At 56.3% G+C, this 23,448-nt stretch overlaps 1 protein-coding gene across 1 annotated transcript in view; it reads right to left on the bottom strand.

Moving 5' to 3' along the window:
• The window catches only part of PKD1 (polycystin 1, transient receptor potential channel interacting), an 88,647-nt gene that overhangs the window by 14,796 nt on the left and 50,403 nt on the right, over positions 1-23,448 (bottom strand). Inside the window, exons 15-29 of the mRNA XM_054180250.1 lie at positions 19,105-22,727; positions 16,602-16,748; positions 13,083-13,226; positions 11,582-11,861; positions 10,826-11,042; positions 9,809-9,959; positions 9,184-9,336; positions 7,618-7,762; positions 6,285-6,887; positions 5,702-5,858; positions 4,923-5,175; positions 3,661-3,856; positions 1,397-1,567; positions 695-838; positions 119-329 (exon numbers count right to left, since the gene is read on the bottom strand). Coding sequence (XP_054036225.1) covers positions 119-329; positions 695-838; positions 1,397-1,567; positions 3,661-3,856; positions 4,923-5,175; positions 5,702-5,858; positions 6,285-6,887; positions 7,618-7,762; positions 9,184-9,336; positions 9,809-9,959; positions 10,826-11,042; positions 11,582-11,861; positions 13,083-13,226; positions 16,602-16,748; positions 19,105-22,727 — 6,595 coding nt within the window. The remainder of the gene's footprint in view (positions 1-118; positions 330-694; positions 839-1,396; positions 1,568-3,660; positions 3,857-4,922; positions 5,176-5,701; positions 5,859-6,284; positions 6,888-7,617; positions 7,763-9,183; positions 9,337-9,808; positions 9,960-10,825; positions 11,043-11,581; positions 11,862-13,082; positions 13,227-16,601; positions 16,749-19,104; positions 22,728-23,448) is intronic.

Genomic DNA, 23,448 nt, shown 5'->3' with positions numbered 1-23,448 from the left:
CGGCGTGGGGCAGGGCTGGGCTGGGTGAGAGGGGCGTGGGGCAGGGCTGGGCAGGGCACGGGGAGAGGGGCGCGGTGCAGGGCTGGGCTGGGGGAGAGCGGCGCGGGGCAGGGCGTACCTGAGGCCAGCGTTGCCCACCACGCCGTACCAGACAGCATTGGCACAGAGGAAGAGGAAGACGAGGAGGCAGCAGCAGGAGGCTCTCTGCAGGCGGGTGAAGCGGCTGCGGGGCGGCCGGTCCCACAGCGACAGCCAGAGGTGCTTCTCGCTGAACCCTCGCTGCAGCTCCGCGCGCAGCAGCCGCCAGCAGCTCTGCAGCTCGGCCTCGCCTGGCACACACACACAGACGCTCAGGGACGCCTGCCCTGCAGAGGGCACCTGGCCGTGGGCCCTCCTCTGCTGCTACAGAATCCCAGGCTGCTTTGGGTGGGAAAGGATCTTACAAGCTCATCCAGCGCAGCCCCCTGCAGCCAGCAGGGGCATCCCTGACCACAGCGGGCTGCCCACAGCCCCAGACAACCTGACCTGGGATGGTGCCAGGGATGAGGAATCAACCACCTGCCTGGGCAACCTGGGCCAGGCTCTCCCCACCCTCAGTGTCAAGCCTTTCTCCCTTCCCTCCAGTCTGAATCCCCTCTTGGCTCAGGACCATGCTGCTCCCCCATCACACCCCAGAGGCTGGGTGAGCACTCACTAGCAGCATAAACCTCCTTCTCCACCAGGCCGTCGCTGTCCTCGCTCTCCACCGACAGCCAGGCGTCCACCAGGAAGAAGTAGCTCTTGCTGCTCTGCAGGTCCCGCACTATGACGTGCTGCAGGTACCAGGAGGGGCTGAGGCCTGCAAGTGCAGAGGTGAAGGAATGTATTTCATGCAGACATTGCCTGTGTGGAGCTGCAGAGCTGAGAACCAGGCAAGAGCCCCTCAGTGGGATGGCAGAGTCATCCTGTGATGTCATCATCTCCTGGGGACTGCAGAGTGACAGCCAGGTCACCTCCTTGGCCATATGGACATTCAGACTGTGCCAGCAGGCTGCCTCCTGTGTGCACGGGAGTGCAGCCCAGATGACTCATGGTGGGGACTTCACCCTCAGAGATTCATACAACAGCTTGGGTTGGAAAAGACCTTAAAGACCATCCAGCTCCAACCCCCTGCCACGGGCAGGGACCCCTCCCAACAGCCCAGGCTGCTCAAGGCCTCATCCAGCCTGGCCTTGAACAGCTGCAGGAGGGGGCAGCCACAGCCTCCCTGAGCAACCTGTGCCGGTGCTCCCCCCCCAACCTCCCCCCAAGCCACGGTGTCCCACCAGGGTTGATCCAGACTGCAGGCCCAGGTCCTGGGTGGAGCAGAGCCCGGTTCTGCCCCAGGTGTGGTGGGCCCCAGCCCCTCAGGCCTCACCCTTGTTGTCGTGCCAGATGCGGATGCGCCAGATGCTGCCCAGGCTGCGCTCGGTGGCGATCTGGAACACGTCCAGGCTGTTGCGGCGGAAGGCGTTCTCCCCATCCAGGTGTCGGTGACCGCTTTTGTGGTCCACACCATACAGGGCAATGCCCACGTGGGCAGTGGTACCTGGCAGAGGTCGGGGGACTTGGTTAGAAAAGCCCAGCCAAGGCAGAGTGGTTCCCCAGCCCTGACTGCCAGCAACCTGTGGACAGATGCAACAAGCCCTCAGAAGGGAAACCTGGGAGGGAGGGACGTGCTGCACAGCCACCCCACACCCACACCCCAGGATGGTGTCACACAGCCTGCAGGGCAGCTGCTCAGCTTGGCCTGATGGACACTTGCCATGCTCATGGTTCTCCTCTTTGGAGGAGACTGAAGCTGCCACTCCTTGCCTTGCTAACACCCTGGTGGGAAATGTTTGCTCTGGAGGGAATTTCCACCAAAGAATAACTTCTTTTCTTTGACTTGTCTCTGGTACCAGTTGCCAGATGCTCCTTAGTCCACCTGCTCAGCCTGGATGGCCCTTTGGGTGGCTTCAGGAGACAGCTGCTCCCAGTGACACTAGTGGTTACACTAAGAGCAGTAGGAGCAGGTTTCTGGCAGGGACATAGTGGCAGTTCTACCTCCAACCTTGTTTAGAGCTTCCCCATCCCAGCTGCCTGGATTTCCAAGGCCAGGATGATGTTTCTGGCAGCTCTAGCTACCAACCCAGCCCTGGATCAGAGACCCAAGCTGTCTGCCTTCACACTGCTGGGAAAGATTCAGGTGGTGGAACAAAGTGATGGAAGCTGGAGAATGGCAAATGGTCCATCCAAGGGGCCCACAGGACCTGAGTGCTGTTGTGGGAGAAGGTCAGATGTGAGGAACAACTGCTGCCTTTGGCTGTTCTTGCAACCTCAGACCAGTCCAGGGAAGCAGGCCTGGGGTATTTCTGTCCTGGGTGGCTCCTTCCAGCAGCAGTTGCTTGTCCCAGCTCAAGAGCACACAGGCTCACAGGATGTTAGGGGTTGGAAGGGACCTCAGGAGATCATTGAGTCCAAGCCCCTGCCAGAGCAGGAGTACAGAATCCAGCACAGGTCACACAGAACACATCCAGAGGGGTCTGGAAAGGCTCCAGAGAAGGAGACTCCACAACCTCCCTGGGCAGCCTGCTCCAGGGCTCTGTGACTCCAGTGAAGAAGTTCCTCCCCATGCTGAGGTGGAACCTCCTGTGCTGCAGTTTAATCTCCATTGCCCCTTGTCCTATCCCAGGGTGTAACTGAGCAGAGCCTGTCCCTGACCCCTCCCTCCTGACCCCCAGCCCTCAGATATTGATAGACATTTATTAAATGCCCTCTCAGCCTTCTCTCCTGCAGACTGAACAGCCCCAGGGCTCTCAGCCTCTCCTCACAGGGCAGTGCTCCAGAGCAGGAAGAGGAGGCTCAGGGGAGACCTTCTTGCTCTCTACAACTCCTTGAAGGGAGGTTGTAGCCAGGTGGGGGTTGGTCTCTTCCCCCAGGCACCCAGCACCAGAACAAGAGGACACAGTCTCAAGCTGTGCCAGGGAAGGTTTAGACTGGAGGTGAGGAGAAAGTTCTTCACTGAGAGAGTTGTTAGCCACTGGAATGTGCTGCCCAGGGAGGTGGTGGAGTCACCGTCCCTAGAGGTGTTCAAGAGGGGACTGAACGTGGCACTTGGTGCCATGGTCTAGTAGTCATGAGGTGTTGGGTGACAGCTTGGACTTGATGATCTTTGAGGTCTTTTCCAACCTTTTTGATTCTATGATTCTATGATTCTGTGATTCTATTGCACAGCTCTGCTGACCCACCCCATCACCACACCGTGGGAGGTGATGCTGTGGGAAGCCCTGAACTGACTGCTGAGCTGCTGCTCCAAACACCAGCCCAGTGCTGGGGCCTGCAAGGCAACAGAGTGGTCAGGTATGGGAACAGGCTGCCCAGGCTGGTGGTGGAGTCACCATCCCTAGAGAGGTTCAAAAAACACACAGACATGGCACATGTGGTCATGGTGGCGCTGGGCTGCTGGTTGGACTGGATGACCTTAGAGAGCTTATCCAACCCCAGCCATCCTGTGCTGGTTTGAACCTCCAGCAGGAACAGCCCTGTGCACAATGCTGACCTTGGAGGCCTTTCCAGCCTCAGTGACTATGACGTGCTGAGGGGAGACCTCAGGGAAGCCACAGGGATACCATGGAGCAGAGGAGCAGACTCTGGACTCACCTGAGCCTCTGCCCCAGCCAGTTTTCACCAGGATCTCATACTTGTACAGCCCATTCTTGCCACAGAAGGGGATCACCCCCACCCGGGCCACGTCAATCATGTCCAGCTTGTGCACGATCAGCGCAGCCACCGAGTAGGTGACAAAGCAGACAGCACAAGTCAGCAGAACTATGTAGTTGAGACCTGGGCCTTGAGCCTAGAAGAAAAGAAACATACTGAAAGCAGCTACTCCTTTCCCAGGGGGAAACCTCCATTCCCCAGGAGCTGTGCTGCCTCTTTCCTTGCTTTGCCATTGCTCACAGACACTGCAGGCAAATGCTTCCTCACTGCAAGAAGGACATGGAGGGGCTGGGCAAGGCCCAGAGGAGGGCAACAAAGCTGGGGAAGGGTCTGGAGAACAGCGCTGGGGAGGAGCAGCTGAAGGAGCTGGGGGTGTTCAGCCTGGAGAAGAGGAGGCTGAGGGAGACCTCATTGCTCTCTACAGCTCCCTGAAAGGAGACTGGAGCCAGGTGGGGGTTGGTCTCCGGAGGAACAGGCAACGGGACAAGAGGAAACGGCGTCACGTTTCCCTAGGGGAGGTTTAGGTTGGACATGAGGAGCAATTTCTTCCCCAAAAGGGCTGTTAAGGCCTGTCCCAAGCTGCTCAGGGCAGTGGTACAGTCCCCATCTCTGGATGGGTTCCAAAGTCATAGAAATGTGGTGCTGAGGGCCATGGTTGAGTGGTGACCTGGCAGTGCTGGGGTAAGGGTTGGACTCAATCTTAAAGGTCCTTCCCAACCAAAACCATTTTTCTACTCAGAGAGAGACCTTTCCCTGCACAGGCTGTGCAGAATAAGTGCAGCAGGTGGCTGAAGCTGCTAAGGGCTCTCTGCTTCCACCTACATCACACCAAGAGAGTAAGCAGAGCTTGCTGGGAAGCAAGCAGCAGGTCACAGGTGCAAGCTGGGTGAGATAAGACCATGCTGGAAGGAAGGTTTGCATCTCACTAAGAGGTGAACACACTGTGAGGTGTCCAGACTAGGGAGTTAAACCATCTGCAAAGGTCTGGTTTTAGCAGGAGCAAGCAGCATTCATGACCAGAGGACCAAGCTCCTCTGTGAGCTGTGCCCATCTGCAGCTCCCACAGGTTCTCAGGTGTTGGTCTGCAATCTGGGCACAGGTCAGCCATGACCCAGCTTCCACACCAAGCCAACGGGAGCCTGGTGACAGTAAGCTGCACGGCGTGTGGCAACGCCGCAGAGCCTCTGCTTTGTCCTACTCACAGGAAAGATGAACTGGACGGAGTTTGGGGGGACAAACAGACTGGCCCCAAAGGCAGTGAGGTGCTGGGTTAAGCACACAGCCTGGTCTGGCCTGGTCTCCTCCAAAGGGATGATGCCTTCTGTTTTCCAGCGTCTCTCCTCCTCGCTGAAGTACTGGCAGAGGGAGGTGTACAGCCCCAGGGTCACCTCCACGGGGGTCCAGCTGAAGTGGTTTGTGATGTTGAAGTAGTATTTCTGGATTGGGTCATCAGTTCTGCAGAAGGGCAGGACAGGAAGGGAACATCATTCATCTGCTTGGTGAAGGGACACAAAGCCCACTGTGATGGATGAGTGTCCATGGAAAGCATCCTGCTGCAGGGACAGGCAAGCACACACAGAGGAAGAGCCCAGGGAACATGGTGTAACTTCACAGAATCCCAGACTGGCTTGGGTGGGAAGAGACCCTTTAGAGATCATCCAGTCTGACCCTCTGCAGCCAGCAGGGACATCCCCAACCACAGCAGGTTGCTCAGAGCCCCAAACAACCTGACCTGGGATGGCTTCAGGGATGAGGCATCTCCCCTCTCTATGGGCAGCCTGGGTCAGGCCTTGACAACCCTTTTGGGGAAGAAGTCCCTGGAGGGGATTCAAAGCCCTGGAGCTGTGGTGCTGAGGGCCATGGTTTGGTGGTGACCTGGCAGTGCTGGGGTAAGGGTTGGGCTTCATGACCTTAAAGGTCTCTTCCAACCAAACTGATTCCACAATTCTATGGCAATGTTTACAAGAGAGGCTGCTCCTACCTGGGTGAGGTGAAGAAGGTGTAGAGCTTGTGGTCACTTCCAGCCAGGGCATCCAGACCAATTTTCTTGGAGGCACTGCAGTTGTGCTGGTTGGGCTCTGGCTCGTGATGGAGATAAGCCATGATGAACGGCTCGGGCTCCCTGGCCAGGTACTGCTCTGTGTGGGGAGGGGATAGAAAGCAAAGTCCTTCAGAAACACCAGGGAGGGATTGACCAGAAGCAGAGGATGCTCATGGAGAAGCATCAGCAACACAAAGTCAGGAGGGATCTTTTCCAGACTGCACTCTCTCAGCCTGCAGTTCAGAAGACCCCTGAGGAAGAGACTACCACAGTCTGTGACTAAGGGAGAGCTGGGCCCAGGTCCCTCCAGCGCCAACAGGGTTCAACAGAAAGGCTGGGGAAAGCAGGAGCTGCTCAGACATAGAATGCCCCAAGCAAGGATGACACTGGGGACTGGATAATGCCTGTGACAGCCAGAACCTCAGCCATGCAGCGTAGAACTTGCTGGCTGTACCTGACATGCACAGCTCTCCCCTGGCAGCCCTCCTCTGCTACTGGAAAGAGCACAAGGAGCTGGCCCTACCATTCAAGACTCTGTAAGTGAGCTGGAAGTGCAGCCCTGCTTCTCTGTTGTGGCTCTCCATTGTCACAATCAGGTTCACAGAAGTTCTTGGCTCGATGACTTCAGTGCCAGCAGAGAGATTGTCTGGATCTGTGCTGTTTGACACCATCACAGTGATGGCTTTTTCTGAGTCCAGGCTCCCTATGGGGATCTGCACCCCAGTGTGTGTCTGAAACTCCATGGAGGCCACCTTGGTGGACACGGTGTAGTTGCTGATGTAACCAAAAGGGAAAGGATTGGAGTCCACCTGGAACATGACTTGAATGACATCAGTCAGGTTGGAAAGGGTGGTGTTGAAGGCCTGGGGGATGGAGAACTGGCAGTTTGGTGTGTTCTCATAGCAAAGCAAGTTAAAGGGGTCAGACCTCTTGCCTGTGGCCTTAATTTCACCTCCCAGCAACTCGAGGGGCTCCTCATTCAGCACGCGAGACTTCATGAGGATGCGCATCAGGCTGGAGGACAGGTTGTAGGCTTTGGGAGCCAGCAGCAGACTGTGGGCATCAGAGAGTAGCTCCTGGGGCTTGGACTCTTGGGAAACTGTGTTGACAAGATGAATGAGGTCTCCTGCCAGGAGAGAAAGAAAGGTGCAAAGAGAGAAGTGGTTAATAGCCTCCACAGCTGCTGCAGTCTGGATCACAGAATCGAATCTCAGAGTGGTAGGGGTGGGAGTGCCAGGGTAGAAGAGATGCCAGTGCTGGGGTATAGGGAGTCTGCGGCATCCTGCCCAGGACAGCTGCCTCCTCCAAGGACAGAGGAGCACAGTGGACAGCTACAACAGCACCAGTCCTGTCAGGCAGCCTGGTAGAAGACACAGCAGGGCCCTGAGCACCCTTCACACCCACCATGGGACAGCCTGGGACTGAAAAGCTATTTCTTCCCCACAAGGGCTGTCAAGGCCTGGCCCAGGCTGCCCAGGGCAGTGGAGACCCCACCCCTGGAGGGGTTTCAGTCATGGAGACACGGTGCCCTGGCAGTGCTGGGCAACCTTTACGGTTGGACTCCATGACATCAGAGGTCTCTTCCAACCAACCCATTCTGTGCTTCTGTGAAGTTCCACACAGTGGTCTTAGATGCTGCAGTGAACCTGAGCTGCTTCCTCAAGCTGCAACCAGGAAGGGTCACTCCTGGAAGCCAAAGCTCTTGTAGAATTCCCTGCAGTGTCAGTGAGTGTGGAAACAGCTGTCACAGCTGAATGTCTGCAGAGACAGCTGCCCAAGCCAGGACAGCCCTGGGCAAAGCCTGTCCCCCATGGGGCCTGGTCAGCTGCCCCCCCAGCTCCCCGAGCAGAACCAACCTGTGATGTTGAGGATGTTGTCGGCGATGCCGGTCGGTGTCACGGTGCCCTGGGTAGTTTCCCCTTGCAGAATGGTCATCATGGTCTCCAGCTTGTTCAGGGTCCTAGTCAGGCATGACTTGCAAACCAGCTCCTTGCTCACCACCTGCACAGGAACACAGTTTGGGTCAGAAGGAACACTCCCAGGGGCAGATGAAGGGTGGCTCAGTGCTGCAGAGACCATCCTCAAACACCTTTGGCCCTGCCAAAGCCACCTCTGCTCTCTCCAAGCCCAGCCAGGTGACTGCAAAAGCCATGGCTACTCTGCTCACACCAAGAGGTGCCAAGAAGTTGGTGGTGTCTCTGGGACTCTTTCATCCACCTCCCCTCAGGTTACAGCTTGCCAGGGCCTGGGCAGGCATACCAAGTTCTGCTGCAGGAAGCACTGGGCTTGGAAAGAGCAATGCAGAGCAGCACATCCAAGCTCCCCAGAGCTCCCTTGCAAGGACCAAGCATGTCGTGAGCTCTTCCATCTCACAAGCAGCACTTTGTGGCCACCCACTCTTTCTACACAAATCCACTAAAGGGAGCTGGGAAGAATTCCTGCACCCACTGTATCTCCAGTGGAAGGAAGATTTAGCCCTTACTGAATCCATTTCAGTATCCAAACACTCCTGAAAGCTGTGGGAGGGATCCTGCCACTCCAGCACGATGGATGTCCCTCCCTCTGCTCCCAGATGTGTCCAGCAAACAGGATGTTCTTGCCATGGCCTGGAGCTCCCTGAGCTGGATGGGAGGGACTGAGGCAACACGTGGAAGCTGTTGCCATAACCCTGTGCCTAGCTCTTATTTCTCTTTTCTTTTAACTGCAGAATCCTAGAATGGCTCAGGTTGGAAGGGACCTCAGAGATCACCTTCCCCAACTGCCCTGCCTTGGGCAGGGTCACCTCTCAGATAGACTCAGCTGTTCCAGGCCTCACCCAGCCTGGCCTTGAACACCCCCAGAGAGGAGGAATCCACAACCTCCCTGGGCAGCCTGTGCCAGAGTCTGACCACCCTCATACTGAAGAACTTCTTCCTCAATTCCAGTCTAACCCTGCTCTGCCTCAGCTTCAAACCATTCCCCCTTGTCCTGTCTCTGGACACCCTGATGAAAAGTTCCTCTGCAGCCTTCCTGTAGGATCCCTTCAGCTTCTGGAAGGCAGCTCTAAGAGCCCTGGAGATCAGGAAATTTTTCTTTACTTGAAGAGTGGTCAGGGACTGGCAGAGGCTGCCCAGGGAGGTGATGGAAGTCCCCATCTCTGGAGGCGTTCCAGAAACCTGTGGCCACGGCACGTGGGGACATGGTTCAGTGGCCATGGCGGTGCTGGGCCTGTGGTTGGACTGGCTGAGCCTGGAGGTCTTTTCCAACCAACTCTGCTTCTGCAGTCAGTGGTAGGAGCTGACACACACAGGACACCACCACAGTCACCTTCACGACGGCAGCAAGAGGTAGCTGCGTGGTATGAGGCGGGGAGAGACACGGGAGCAGCACTGCAGAACATCTCTCTGCAGCTGGGAGAGCAGGAGGGGTGGTGGGCAGCGCACCGTGCACTGTGCCAGGGCAGCAGAGATCTGCTGGATGTCATCCAGGGTGTTCACACTCAGGGCGTTCAGGGTCTCGGTGATGTTGTTCCGCGTCCAGCTCCGCAGCTCCGACTCCTTCCCAGCCTCCGGCTCCAGGAGCGAGGATCGCTCGTACTGGGAAGGAAAGCCAGGCAGGGTCAGGAAGGGCAACACCTGAGCAGCTACAGGGAGTTTCCAGCCCTGCTGAGCTGCAGTGGGGTGGGTGCTCAGGGGAAGCATGGAGGAGGTGGAGGAAGCTGGGCCAAGGTTTCTGTTTCTAAATGCAGAATTAGACTTGAGGTTGGCAACAAAGAAAAACTCTCTCAGTGTGAGGACACAAAAGCAGCTGCATGGGAGATACCCAGGTCACCACCTGCTCTGGGACCTCTGTTTTACATTGCAACCCTTCTGCTTTTCCTGGTCACCTGTCTGTCTGGAGCTCGTTACTCTTTTTGGTGCCTGGGCCCTGCTCCAGCCCAGCTCCCAGCATGCACACCCATGGGTTTACATCAAAAGCTGCAGCATTAGTCATGTCACTGCATTGCTGGAGGACAGCCTGGCCAAAGAACATTCCTGGAGGCCCCTCCTGGGCAGAGAGCTGCTTTACCTCATTCAGGATGGTGATGAGGGCCAGAGAGTATTCAATGACCTGTTGAGGGTCCCCTTGTTTCACTAAGCCCTGGAGCACAGTGTCAGTTTGATTGTAGAGCCAGTGGGAGAGGCTGGGAAAGCCCTCAGGCAAGCTGATCTCCATGGAGCTGCCAAGGGAAGAGGCACTGGAGTTAAATTCTTGCTATCAAATGGAGCAGGGGGAAGAAGGCAGAACCTGCCCTTCAGCTGGGAAGGAAGATGAGGTGGGAAGAAGGTGGTTCAACAACAGAGACAAGATTGCTGATGCTTGTGCTGGTGCCCAGTTTGCAGCAGGTCTATGGAGGAACATCACAGACATGAAGCCTGGTTCCTCACTAGTCCTGCTCAGTGAAGCTGCACGTGGAGGGGACACACTGAGCCCAGAGAAGAAAGGAAGTCCAAGTTCCCACCCTGGCTACATAAGCAGTGGGACACCAGGCCACCCACAGCACCACAGCTTGGGGCCACCAGCTCTCACAGAATACTAGCATGGGGGAGTTGGAAGGGATCTCTGGGGATCATCCAGTCCACAGCAGCTTGCCCAGGGGCACAATGCCCAGGGAGGGCTGGAAGGTCTCCAGAGAAGGAGACTCCACAGCCTCTCTGGGCAGCCTGCTCCAGGCCTCCTGCAGCCCCACACCAAACAAGTTTCTTCTCCTGCTCAGATGGAGCTTCCTGGGTTGCCATTTGTGCCCCTTGCCCCTTGTCCTGTGCCCGGGCACCACTGAGCAGAGTCTGGCCCCAGCCTCTCGATCAGCACTGCTAATTCCCTCTGCTTTAAGGGCTCCTGATGCAGAGGAGGTGGTGGGGCACAGACCACAAAGTGAGCCGATGCCTTCAGAGCAAGGTGTCACCAGGGAATGAAGGTGGTCTGGAAAGCTGCAGCTTAGGGCAGTGTCTCCCTGTCGAGCAATGATCCACACTCTGTTCCTTCTGCTGAGCCTCCCCAGGAGCCCAGCCTGGCCAAGCCCAGCCTAACAGCAGTGGGGCTTACCGGTTAATGGCCACCACGGTGGCGCCCAGCTGGTCCTGGACCAGGACGGAGACGGAGACGAGGAAGCCGCTGTCGCGGAAGCCGGGCGGCAGGAAGGCTCCGTGCTCGGCTCGGCTGCCCTTGTAGACGCAGAACTCGTGGTAGTGCCCAGGCCTGCGGCGCGACACCAGCAGCATGTACACCAGAGGCCCCTCCGCGTCCTCTGAGTCTCGCCAGCCTGCAGAGCAAAGCCAGAGTGGGCAGGGGCACAGCTGGGGCTGCAGCCGCCACACTCACGGATGGCTTGGGTTGGAATAGAGCTCAGAGAGCATCCAGTCCAGCCACAAGCCCAGCACCACCCTGGCCACTAAACCATGTCCCCAGGTTTCTTGAACACCTCCAGGGATGTGGACTCCACCACCTCCCTGGGCAGCCTGTTCCTAATCTCTAACCTAACCCTCCCCTGGCACAACTTGAGGCCATTTCCTTTCATCCCATCCCTTGTTTCTCAGAAGAACCCAACCCCCACCTAACTCCAGCCTCCATGAAGGGAGTTGCAGAGGCCAATGAAGCCTCCCTTTGGCCTCCTTTTCTCCAGGCTAATACCCCCAGGTCCCTCATGATCTTAAAGACCTCTTCCAACACCACAATCGTTTGGGTCTCTCTTTGGGAAGCAGGGCAGCTGGTGAGATGCTGCTCATGAGAACCTTTTGACCCTGAGGAGCAGAGCTGGAGGTGGCTGGCAGGTGCCCAGCACAGCTGTCCCTGCGCTCTCACCTGCACACTCAAAGTGCACCTTGGCCATCAGAGCCTTGAGGGGGCCTTTGGGAGACAGCTGGCAGGAGCCTCCCACCGGTGGCTGGTTGGGGAGCAGGTCGATGGAGGCGAAGCCTTGCTCCCCTGTGGTGAGGTCTGTGATGTGCAGGGTGAAGGTGTAGCCCTCCCCGTCCTTCAGAGCCCCTTGCCTCAGCACCAGGTTCATTCCTGTGTCACCAGTGGAGGTGGTTCTCTTGTCCAGGATGAGGGACTTGTTTTTAAAGCTGTGTGCTGCCCATCTCTGTGGAGAAGTGGGGGGAAGACAGGAGAGGGTTGGTTTAAATCTGGAGTTATGTCCTTAAAATGTTTTCGGCTGAGCCTCTGATCAAGGAGCAGATTTCCAGGGGGAGAGGCTGCCAAAGCTGCAGTTGATCATTCAGCTTTCAGGCTTGTGTGCTACAGCAACAAGGACTGGAACCTCTCCAAAATGTCTGGTGGGAATATTTCCACTGTGAGATCTACTTTGGGCTCTGGGATTACATCACCCTCCAGCAGAAGATTTCATAATAGAGGACACAAAACAGAGGAAATAAGTTAAGCAGTGGTGGAGTCTCCAAGGGACACCATGGGTCATGTGCTGCAGGCTGAACCTGTGCTGCATGGTCACTGCTCTGAGCACCGAGGGACAGTTGGGATAACAAGGAGCAGTGAGAAGCCAAGCAGAAAATGCCATCCAGGTACATGGGAGCAGCACAGGCTGGCTGCCACCGCAGGACTGCCACCTCTGAGACCTACTTTGCTCAGCAGGTTGCAGAGATGCTGTGGAGCAGAATCTGTAATTAGGGAGGGATTTGGGAGATAGAAGAGGCTGAACCACCTCTGCTTCAGCCACCAGAATGAGCCAGCAAGCAGCAGGCAGAAGAAAATGCTCTGCAGATGTCTCCTAGGAAGAAAAGTGGCTTTGGTGTGAGACCAGCTGGTCAGTGCTGGCCTTGGCTGGAAAGTGACAGCAAGGCCTTGCCTTGGGGGAGGTGCAGACACTGGTGGAGCACTAACAGGCCACGAGTCCACGTCCTGCTGCCTGCAGTCACAATCCAGGGCAAGTGGAAGCTCTGGACATCTCACAAGGGGTTTAGAGGTTACAGGACATGGGGACCCTGCTTCACAGGCTCTCCCAGCATCCTCTGTGCTGCTGAGACACGACACAGCACATGGGAGCCCCATGGCACACCAGGCAAGGGCCTCTTCTAAACTTGTGACTCTGCAAGGCTGTCCTGCAGCCAGTTCCAGAGGCTGGGATGAAGAGGCCAGCACCAGCCAGGTGTCAGCCTCCCCTCAGCCAGACCCAGCCTGCTGCTGCATTTATGCTCACAGATTGTTCCCCCTCCTTGCAGCTACAGCACTTTAGGTTCAGGACTTTAGTTCCCACACAGCTCTTTCCACCCTGTCCTCTCTAACTCTCCCCTTCTCCCTGAAGCCCACCAAAGATGAAGCAAAGCCCAATGATGTTGTAAGGTCATACCCCCAGCTTGGAGTCGTTGTGGCAGTTCTGGCAGGTCCCCTCCAGGTAGACATAGGAGCTCTTGCTGACTTCATAGACAGACTGAGCCTTGCAGGAAACACACTCCAGGGACACAATGGGGACTCCCCCCCTCTTGATGAATACCTGGGGAAGCAAGAGCCTCAATCAGAAAGCCTGAGACAAAAATACAGCCATCCAACAGGGAAGAAGATATCTCAGCACTTGGTTCTGCAAGGGGAATCACTCTGCACCAGCCCAGTCTGTGCAAGGGAACAGCTGAAAGGGATTCCCAAAGGATTTCAGGGTGAAGCTGCCTCACTTGTCTCACTCTGCCCAGTTCTCCTGTTACTCATTTGCAAGAGCCACACAGTCCCAAGCTGGGCCAACCCAGGCAGTTCTGGATTCCCTTGATTTATACTTTTTAACAAGAGAAATCACTTCCAGAGGGTCCTTCCAGTACCCTGTGCTGAATTGCCAGCAAGTCCAGCTTGGGATGAAGCTAATCGGAGCACTTTGCTGCTTCCACCATCCTAGGACAGCTGTCAGCCCTGGAGAAAGGGGATCCATGTCTGAGTCTGGAGAAGAGGAGCAGTCTAACTGGGAGCAGGAAAGCCCACACAGCTGGTGAGCACCTGCCCTGGGAAGGTGCTGCAGCTCTCCTTTGTTTTCTGTGCGCCAAACTCTTGGTCCTCCCTCTGCAGATGTGGAGTGACTGACCTGGTGGGGCCAGAGCACATCTGCAATGGACACAGGAGTGTGAGACTGTGGGTCCCTGTCCTTGACTTGGAAGGTTGCTAAATGGGAAGTGTTTCCAGTCCAGAGCAGGATCAAGAGCCTGGGTTTTGCTGAGGATGTGCTGCCCTGTTCAAACCCAGCATGGTCCTGCTGCCTCCATGCTAATCTACTGACCTCAGACCAGAACCATGCCTCAGGACCTGCCCTGCCTGTGCAGAACCATCATCACCATCATCCTATGATGCCTATGATGACACTGCCTATGATGTCTCTGAGAGACAGGAAGGCGACAAAGACAGCCAGCTCCCACTGTGCATTTTGCTCTGCAGCCTGCAGGAGCCACCTTTTTCAGGGGGTGGTGTGCTCAGAGAACCAGGAAGTCAGAGTCACAAAAATATGGAGTGATGCTGGTTGGAAGGCTCCCTTAAAGGTCACTGAGTCCAACCAACATTGTTCTAGGCTTGCAGCTGAGACCTAAGCTGCACATCTCAAGATGTGCACCACACCTCCATGGCCAAGCACTCAGGAAGAGGAGAGCTTCACAAGCTCTGGTGGCTCACACACCATGGCTGTTGAGCTCTGATCCCTGTACTTGATCTAAATTCCTTGCAGTCCCCAGGAAATGAGGTTGGCCAGCACTCAGCAGAGCCCTCTGCCCTGGCATAAGGAATATTCTGAACTCAAAGACAGCCCTGGAGACACTGTTTAATATGGCAGATGTGTAAAAGAACCATAAGCATCAAATCATTTTGGTTGGAAGAAGCCTCTAAGCTCATCCAGTCCAACCATCAGCCCAACACCACCACGGCCACCAAACCCTGTCCCCAAGTGCCATGGCCACAGTTTCTTGAACACCGCAGGGATGGGGACTCCACCACCTCCCTGGGCAGCCTGTGCCAGTCCCTGACCACTCTTGAAGCAAAGAAATTGTTCCTCATCTCAAACCTACCCCTCCCCTGGCACAATTTCAGGCCATTTCCTCTCCTCCTATCACTTGAGACTAGGGAGCAGAGACCAACCCCCACCAGGCTCCAACCTTCTCTCAGGGAGCTGCAGAGAGCAATGAGGTCTCCCTCAGCCTCCTCTTCTCCAGGCTGCACACCCCCAGCTCCCTCAGCTGCTCCTCCCCAGCCCTGTTCTCCAGACCCTTCCCCAGCTTCATTGCCCTTCTCTGGACCTGCTCCAGCCCCTCCATGTCCTTCTTGGAGTGAGGGGCCCAAAGCTGACCCCAGGACTCAAGGAGTGGCCTCACCAAGGTGGAGCACAGAGAAGCTTCCCTCATTGCTGCAGTCTGTGCACTGGAATCACTGTGTTGTGCTCAGGCATGGAAACCAGATAGTACAGAATGTCCTGGAAAGACTATCAATTTAGGGCTATTTTTTTCCCCTTTCATCCTCCAGCTCTGGTTTCAAACACAGGCAGTAAGAGTTTCCACTTCCAGGCTAACTCCATCTCTGATGCCAAAGGCACCACGTTGAATGCCTCTGACATAAGCCAGAAGTGCTGTCAGCCTGCAGATGAGCTCAGCCTCAGGCTTAACGTGACACAAACAATGTGCACTGAAGGAAAACCTCCCCAGGAAACATCCAGGAGGAGAGAGACTGTGAACAGTCCCTGGGAAGCTCACTCTGGGGAAAAAGTCAGGGAAGAGCCTGGTGCTGTGACAGGTGAAGGGCCCAGCCCTGCACACAGGGACAGAGCTACCACCCATGGACTCCTGAGCTGTCCTCCCACAGCAGATTGGTGGTCACAGAGTCACAGAACTGGCTGCCAGTACTGTGCAGGGCTGGGTCACCAAGGCAGACTCTGCACAGACAGGGACTAACACAAGGTCTAAAGGAAGCAGGAAGCCAAAAGGACTTGGCAGGACAAGTGAAAAGAGTTGCCGAAGGCAGCGTAAAATGAAACCAGGGAAATCCCAGAGTCCAGCACGGTGAGGGCTGGAAGGGACCCCTGGGGATCACCCAGTCCAAGCCCCTGCTCCAGCAGGGCACCCACAGCAGCTTGCCCAGGGGCACAGTGTCCAGCTGGCTTTGGAAGCTCTCCAGAGGAGACTCTCTGGGCAGCCTGCTCCAGGCCTCTGGCAGCCTCACACCAAAGAAGTTTCTCCTCCTGTTCAGATGGAACCTCCTGGGTTCCAGTTTGTGCCCCCTGCCCCTTGTGCTGTCCCTGGGCACCACTGAGCAGAGTCTGGTCCCAGCCGCTTGCCCCCCCAGCCTTTATCTCTTACTGAGCATTGCTCAGCTGCCCTCTGGGGCTGTCCTTCTCCAGCCACACTCTTCTTCATGCACCCCAGGACACTCTTGGCCACAAGGACACATTGTTGGCTCATGGAGAACCTATTGTCCCCCAGCACTCCCAGGTCCTTCTCCCCAGAGCTGCTTCCCAGCAGGTCACCCTCCCCTGTCCTGCTGCAGGAGGCTCCTCCCCAGGTGCAGGACTCAACACTTGCCCTTGTTCAACTTCATGAGGTTCCCTCCACCCACACCTCCAGCCTGGCCATGTCTGCTCCTTCCAATGGCCTGGGCAGGATCAGCTATGGAGCCCCAGCAATGGCCTAAAATCTGCTTTCCCCATGCTGGCTGCTGCGGGGAGGCAGCGCTGCTTCCACACCCCCAGCTGACAGGGCACCAGCTCTGGGATGGGGCCAGGGGGCATAGCCTGGGGAGTCACCAGGGCTGGGCATGGTCCTGAGGCAGCAACGCTCTGCTCCAGAGCTGTGGAGCTGCAGTGGCCAGCAGCAGGCCCAGAGGACAGGAGGCGCCAGCTGCCCGCGGTACGTACGGTTTGATTGGTGGCCTCGGGACTCATCCCCTCCTTCCTGATGGTGAGGTCGAAGGTGTACTCCACATCTGCTTCTAAGGCAGCTTTGGAAATTGTGACAATTCCTTCCTTGGCACTGAAATTCAGAGAGCACCCTGCAGCCGAGCTCTGCTTGCAAGGAGAAAAGAACTTTCAAACCCTCCTTGGTAAGGGTCCACATCAGGTCAGTCCACAACAGCCACTGCCACAGACCCTGCTGCGCAGAGCCACCCCTGGGGGGCACAGACGAGGTGGCGTGTGGACAACAGCAAGCTGGTTAGTAAGCAGCACTTGGGATGCCCTCAGGTGAGCTTCAAACTCTTATTTTACAGCAATTAATCATGGAATCATTGAAGGGTTGGGGTGGGAAGGGACCTCCAAAGGCCATCCAGTCCAACCCCACTTTAATTCTTCACTAATACAATTCCTCATCAAACAGCAAATGAGACAAAAAGCTCACACGAGGTTCAAACTCTCCTGATCTTTCTCCTTTGAGGTAAAAATAGGAATTAATGAGTTTTAATAGTCAAAAGAATCCCACCAGAAACCCCTCCTGAGGTGGATCTCCTGTCACAACCTGAAGGACAGCTCCTCCTTGCCCTTCTGTCCCTCTAGAGTTAGACTATTTCAGTGTATGAGGACAGTGACCATAGTGACCACGGCTTGCGGTCACTTGACTCCTTCAGAGCCTAACTTTGGCCCCTGCTGGAATCAGAAACATTCATCTGTTAATGGGAGAGGAACCAGAACCTTCAGCTGTGATCAGCAGCTCTAATTCCTTCAGGTCATGGAAGGTCATAGAGCCACACAGAAACCATGACCCAGAGGCCAAGTACAAGGGAAACACCAACTACAACTTGACCTCAGCAGCCTCTACTGCACAGCTCTTCACAACCATTTCACAGAGTCATGGAATGGTTTGGGTTGGAAGGGACCTCCAGAGGTCACCCAGCCCAATCCCCTGCAGGTAGCAGGGACATCCTTCCCTAGATCATAAGATGTTGGAAGGGACCTCTGGAGATCTTCAAGTCCAAGCCCCTGCCAGAGCAGGAGTACAGAATCCAGCACAGGTCACACAGAACACATCCAGAGGGGTCTGGAAAGGCTCCAGAGAAGGAGACTCCACAACCTCCCTGGGCAGCCTGCTCCAGGGCTCTGTGACTCCAGTGAAGAAGTTCCTCCCCATGCTGAGGTGGAACCTCCTGTGCTGCAGTTTAATCTCCATTGCCCCTTGTCCTATCCCAGGGTGTAACTGAGCAGAGCCTGTCCCTGACCCCTCCCTCCTGACCCCCAGCCCTCAGATATTGATAGACATTTATTAAATGCCCTCTCAGCCTTCTCTCCTGCAGACTGAACAGCCCCAGGGCTCTCAGCCTCTCCTCACAGGGCACATGCTCCAGTCCCTTCAGCATCCTGGTGTTGTCTGCTGCTATGCAGGGAGAAAATTCACTCTTGGAGAACGTTTTTGTTGCTGTTAAAACTTGTTATTTTGATCTGAACAGCACAGGGTTTCCTGGCAAGCAGAATGATACTGAGGGAAAGGTTTCACTGTATTAGCCACCACTGTGCTTTGTTTTGTGAAGCATGGATGGGTCTGTTGTTTTTGTATGGAGGCAAAGCAAACCATGAGCTGCAGTGCTGCATCATGGAAGACTGATGGAAAATAAAGTTATTTTAAAATCTTCTCCTTTCCCACCATCTCTGCCACTTTTCTATCCCACCTGCCCCATTTCCCCCCCTTTTCCCCTCAAACCCACAGCACCTGGGCTCTGTTGGAGTCTCCTCCCACCCCAGCTGTGGCCACTTTGCCCTCCCCACCCACTCCCCTATTTAATCCCCACCAGGAAGGGCAGCAGCCCTAAGCTGAGCCCATCTGGGCTGAGGATCCTCCTCTCATCTCTGGTGAGTACCCATGGAGTCCCCGTGGTGTGCACTGGGTGATGGTGGTGGTGACAAAAGGCCGGGGGGCCTGGTGGCCCCCCGGCTGTTAGGGCTAGAATTGATTGCTACTCCAACACCACCTATGGGTACTGGCTGGGCCTGAGCTCCTCTGTGTGGTATCTTGGGTTGGTTGAGGTCTTGCCCCTGTCTCTAGGATGGGTGCAAGAATGGTGGTTGTGGAGCAAGAGCTGTTTAGGCAGGGTGGAGGATGGTGTAGAGGGAGCAGGAGCTGCTTTGGGAAGATGAAGAAGTGGGGTGGGGTAACAGGAGAGCTCAGAGCCTTGTCCAGCCTCACCTTGAGTATCTCCAGGCATGGGGGTCCCACCTACCTCCCTGGGCAACCTGTTGCAGTGTTCTAGCAGCCTCCTAGTAAAGCACTAAGCTGGGAACTGGGAAACCTTTGCAACCTTCCTTCTGGAGTGGCTTTCTTAAAGGTGCTCCCAAAAGCTTCCCTCAATACCACTTCAATGCAGCCACATTTGTGTGGAGCTGATGTGCAGCTCCCAAAGGTTCCCTCTCTCTGGTTGCCCATAACTACCCTTACCTTGGAGGAGGAGGTGCAAGACCAGTCGTACAGCAGTGGAGTCTGTTCACCATCATCCAAGTTGGGGTCGTAGGACTTCTCCCCATCCAGGATCAAGTCCTGGGTGTTGGACCACACACGGTAGGAGCCTCCATCAATGATTGGCACCAGCCTGCTTGGTATCACAGTGACATTGGCAAAGATGCTCTTGGAGAGTGGGGTATCTCCAAAGGAGACAATGAAATTGAAGCAGTAGTTTCCAACTTCCAGGGCAAGCTTGGGGATCACCAGCTGGGGCCTGTTCACGTCAACACTCGGCAGGTGGATCCTGCTGGAGGCCTCCAAGCTGAGGCAGCTGGGTGCTCGGTAGATCTCCCACAGGTGCTCTGTCTGGTACTTGATGCATCCTCGAAGGTCAATCTGTGCCTCCAGGTAGTTTCTCTGGGACCTCTTCATGACTACTTGAGGGGGCAAGGCTAACTCCACCTCAGGCTCCTCGCACTCCAAGACTCTGACAGTGACAGTGAGGTGGGCTATGAAGAAGCTGATGAGATTGGTGGCATTCACCTCCACCAGATAGTCCCCAGGGCTCAGGTAAGAGTAGCTGACCACTGCAGCCCTGGTCACTTGAGCAGCAGAGCCATCCCCAAAGGTCCACAGGAACTCCACACTCCTGCTGCTGGGCACCACCACCGCTTCAAACAGTGCTGTCCTGTTGACAAAGGTGTTGGAGGCAGTCAGGGAGACTTTGACTATTGGGTCTTGGACCTGGATGGTCCTGGTGACATTGACACCTCCCAAGTCATTGAAGGCATGGAGGTGAATCTCCAGCTGCCCTGCAGCTTCTGGAGTGTAGGAAACAGTTTCTCCTGCCATGGTGACCACAGATGGACCTTGATATTTCCACAGGGAGAAGTGCCAGGAGAATGAAACCCGGGAGCCGCTGCCCACCTGGGCACTGAAGCTCTTCTCCGTGCCCGTGGGGATGCCAGCCTCACAGCAGTTCAGCAGCCTGACACCACGGATGGGCTCCAGCACAGAGATGAGCAGCTGGGCGTGGGCGATGCTGATCTGGTTCTGCACGGTCACTGTCACCAGGTAGTCGCCGCTCTTGGGGAACCGGTGCGTGTAACTGGAGCTGTTGAGCATCACGGAGTAGTCCCCGCTGATGCTCACCCAGTAACTCACAGAGGTCCCTGACAACATCCTGATCACAAAGGTGACCTGTTCTCCTGGCTCCACCACCTTCCTGCTGGCAAGAACTTCCAGGCCTTGAATCCTGTCCAGAACAGAGATGCTCCTGCTGGCCGAGGCCCAGCTGATGTCGTTGGACGCATTCAGGTGCACCGTGTAAAGCCCTGCTGTGGGGAGGGTGACTGCCACGGACTGGCCAGCCAAGGTGCCGTTTGGGACCTCCCAGAGCCATGTCACTGCGGTCCCCTTCTGCAGCTCCCCCACAAAGACCACGGTGGAGCCTGAGGACACATATCTACAGTCCAGTTCTGCAGTGCTTATGCTCAGCCCCTCAATCACCTCCTCCACGCAGATCTCAATTGAGGCATTGGTTGAGCCCAGCTTGTTTTCTGCACCAACAATGACCTCCATCACCCCAGGGCTTTGGAAGGAGTGTATAATGAAGGGCTCAGAGGTGACTTGAGAGAAGCCATCTACCAGGTACCAAACGTAGGTGATGCCAGTGCCACTGGTTATGGTGGCACTTATGTTGACAGAGGCGTTGATGGCTGCTGGGCTGGGGAAGGCACAAGGCTTTAGAAGACCAAGGGCTTCAATGAACTCCAGTGTCCTGTTGGTGGTTGCACACCCCAGCATATTGGTGGCTTTCAGGTAGACCATGTAGCTTCCAGCCTCTAGGATGCTCAAGGAGAAGGTTTTCCCCGTGGAGGTCTGCACAGCGTTGCCATCCCGCTGGGCCACCCAGCTGTAAGAGATGTTTGTGCCCTCCCTCACCGCTGCCTGCAAGTGCAGTGTTTTGTTAGTTGGGAAATAGAGGCCCTCCACCAGGTCACTGCTGACCACCTGCAGGCCTTCAATCTGCTCCAGGACGTAGACATAGATGCTGTCCTGCAAGGAGCTGATCTTGTTCTCTGCTGTCACAATGACATTGAAGGTGCCTACAGACCGGAAGGTGTAGGAAATGGTGGAGGAGCCTTGGATAGGAGTGCAGCGGTCACAGAGGATCCAGGAGTAGCGGGTGGCGGTGCCAGCCACAAGGGTGGCCACAAAGCTCACCGAGCCATTTAATGGCACCACTGTCCTGCTGGCATTGATGGTCAGCCCCTGGAGCCGCCGCCTCACCGTGAGGTGCAGGATGGTCTGGTTGAAGCTGACGTGGTTGCGGCCCAGCACGCTGACGGCGTAGTCGCCTGTCCTGCCATAGGCGTGGGCAGTGACCCGGCCAGGCTGGGCAGTGCCGTCGCCAAAGTCCCAGCAGTAAGTCACATTGGTGCCGTTCATGGTGGCCGAGAACAGGTAGATCTGGTTCACCTCCAAGACGTCTGTCCCGTTGTAGTCGATCTTGGCCACCCCAACCGGCTCCTGCACCTCCACAAAGGCTGTGTCGTTGTCGAAGGAGACGTTGTTGGAGACGGTGACGGTCACCAGGAACACCCCCGGGCTCCGGTAGGTGTAGGTCACCTCCGTGCCGCCGGACCTGGCAGAGTCGTTGTTGCCAAAGTCCCAGCGGTAGCGGTAGTGGTAGGGGGGCAGGGCGCTGACCTGGAAGCTGCTCTCCTCTCCCAGCCTCACGAACTGCCTGGGCGGCAGCAGGGTGACGTTGGCGAGCGGCGGCTCCACGCAGACGCTGGTGAAGTAGTGAGCCCTGTTGGAGCGGCTGCAGAGCGTCAGCGACAGCGCGAAGGTGCCGCTGCGCGTGAAGTTGTGCCTCACCACCGGCGCCCCTCGCACCGACACGTTGGGGGAGCCGTCCCCAAAGGTCCAGTCGAAGGTGTAGTCCCCGGGGTCCCCTGTCACATAGGCGGTGAGCTGCACCTCGGGCTGCTCTGGGATGCAGGAGGCAGGCTCGATCCTGAGCACCTCCAGGACAAAGACACGGAGCGGCAGCGCCCGGGAGACATTGTTGACTGGGTTGGAGGCGGTCACGGTGACGGTGCAGTTGGCGTCCTTGACGTAGACGTGCTCCACCACAGGCGTCAGGCTCCTCAGCACTGTCCCGTCCCCCAGGTCAAAGGTCCAGGTGATGCTGTCCCCTGTCTCCACAGAGGCGTTGAAGGTCACAGATGCCCCCAACTCTGCTGCCTCCCTTGCGGAGACTTGGAGCCCAGTCACCTCTTCAAACACCTGGTACGTCTCCACTGCCTCCACGCTGCTTATGGTGTTGTTTGCAGTCAGGGTGACGTTGTACACACCTCTCTGAGGGTAGCTGTAGGTCACTGTGGGCTGGCTCCCTGTGGATGGTGGGGACCCATCTCCAAAGTCCCAGGTGTACACCACACCATAAGGAGATGGCAGTGGGTTGGCTCTGAAGGTGACTGGACGGCTCACAACCAGAACATCCTCCTCTGCTTCCACCTTCACATCAACCAGGTAACTGTGGATATGGACTGGGGTGAAGTGGGTGAGGTTCTCAAACTGGTTTGATACAAGAACCATCAGGACATATTCACCTGTGTGGGAAGAGAGCAGAAAAAGAGCAGTCATGAGCAGATGCTAGCGGCAACAGTGCTGCAGCAGTGTGGGCAGCATGATAGGGACTCTCCTTCTGCACTGTGTACACCCTGAGCTCCTCTCCTCCAACCAGGACCAGCAAGAATTCTGACCAGGCAGGGCACCCACAGCAGCTTGCCCAGGATCCATCTGGGTTTGGAAGCTTTCCAGACCAGGAGACTCCATAACCCCTCTGGGCAGTCTGCTCCAGGCCTCCAGCAGCCTCACACCAAAGAAGTTTCTCCTCCTGCTCAGATGGAACCTCCTGGGTTCCACTTTGTGCCCCCTGCCCCTTGTCCTGTCCCTGGGCACCACTGAGCAGAGCCTGGCCCCAGCCTCTTGCCCCCCAGCCTTTATCTCTTGCTGAGCATTGCTCAGCTCTCCTCTGGGGCTGCTCTTCTCCAGGCTCTCAGCCCTTCCTCCCCTCAGACACTCCAGGTGCCTCAGCATCTTTGTGGCCCTTCAAGCAATCTGTCATTGACCTGCTGCTCTCTTCAGCATGGTTACCACTTATTCTCATGAGTGTTCCCACCAGCTCCACAAACAGAAGATCCTATCAGCTGCTGGAAGTTCAGAACAACTTCATGACTGCAGTTAGAAGGGTAACCACTGACTATTTTCCAGCACTTCAGGAGCCACATCCATACAAGATGCTCAGCACCACCAAGGTTCCATAGGTCA

This window comes from Dryobates pubescens, chromosome 4 (assembly GCF_014839835.1).
Source record: "Dryobates pubescens isolate bDryPub1 chromosome 4, bDryPub1.pri, whole genome shotgun sequence".
Taxonomy (NCBI): domain Eukaryota; kingdom Metazoa; phylum Chordata; class Aves; order Piciformes; family Picidae; genus Dryobates; species Dryobates pubescens.
This window is presented reverse-complemented; position numbering and strand designations above follow the sequence as displayed.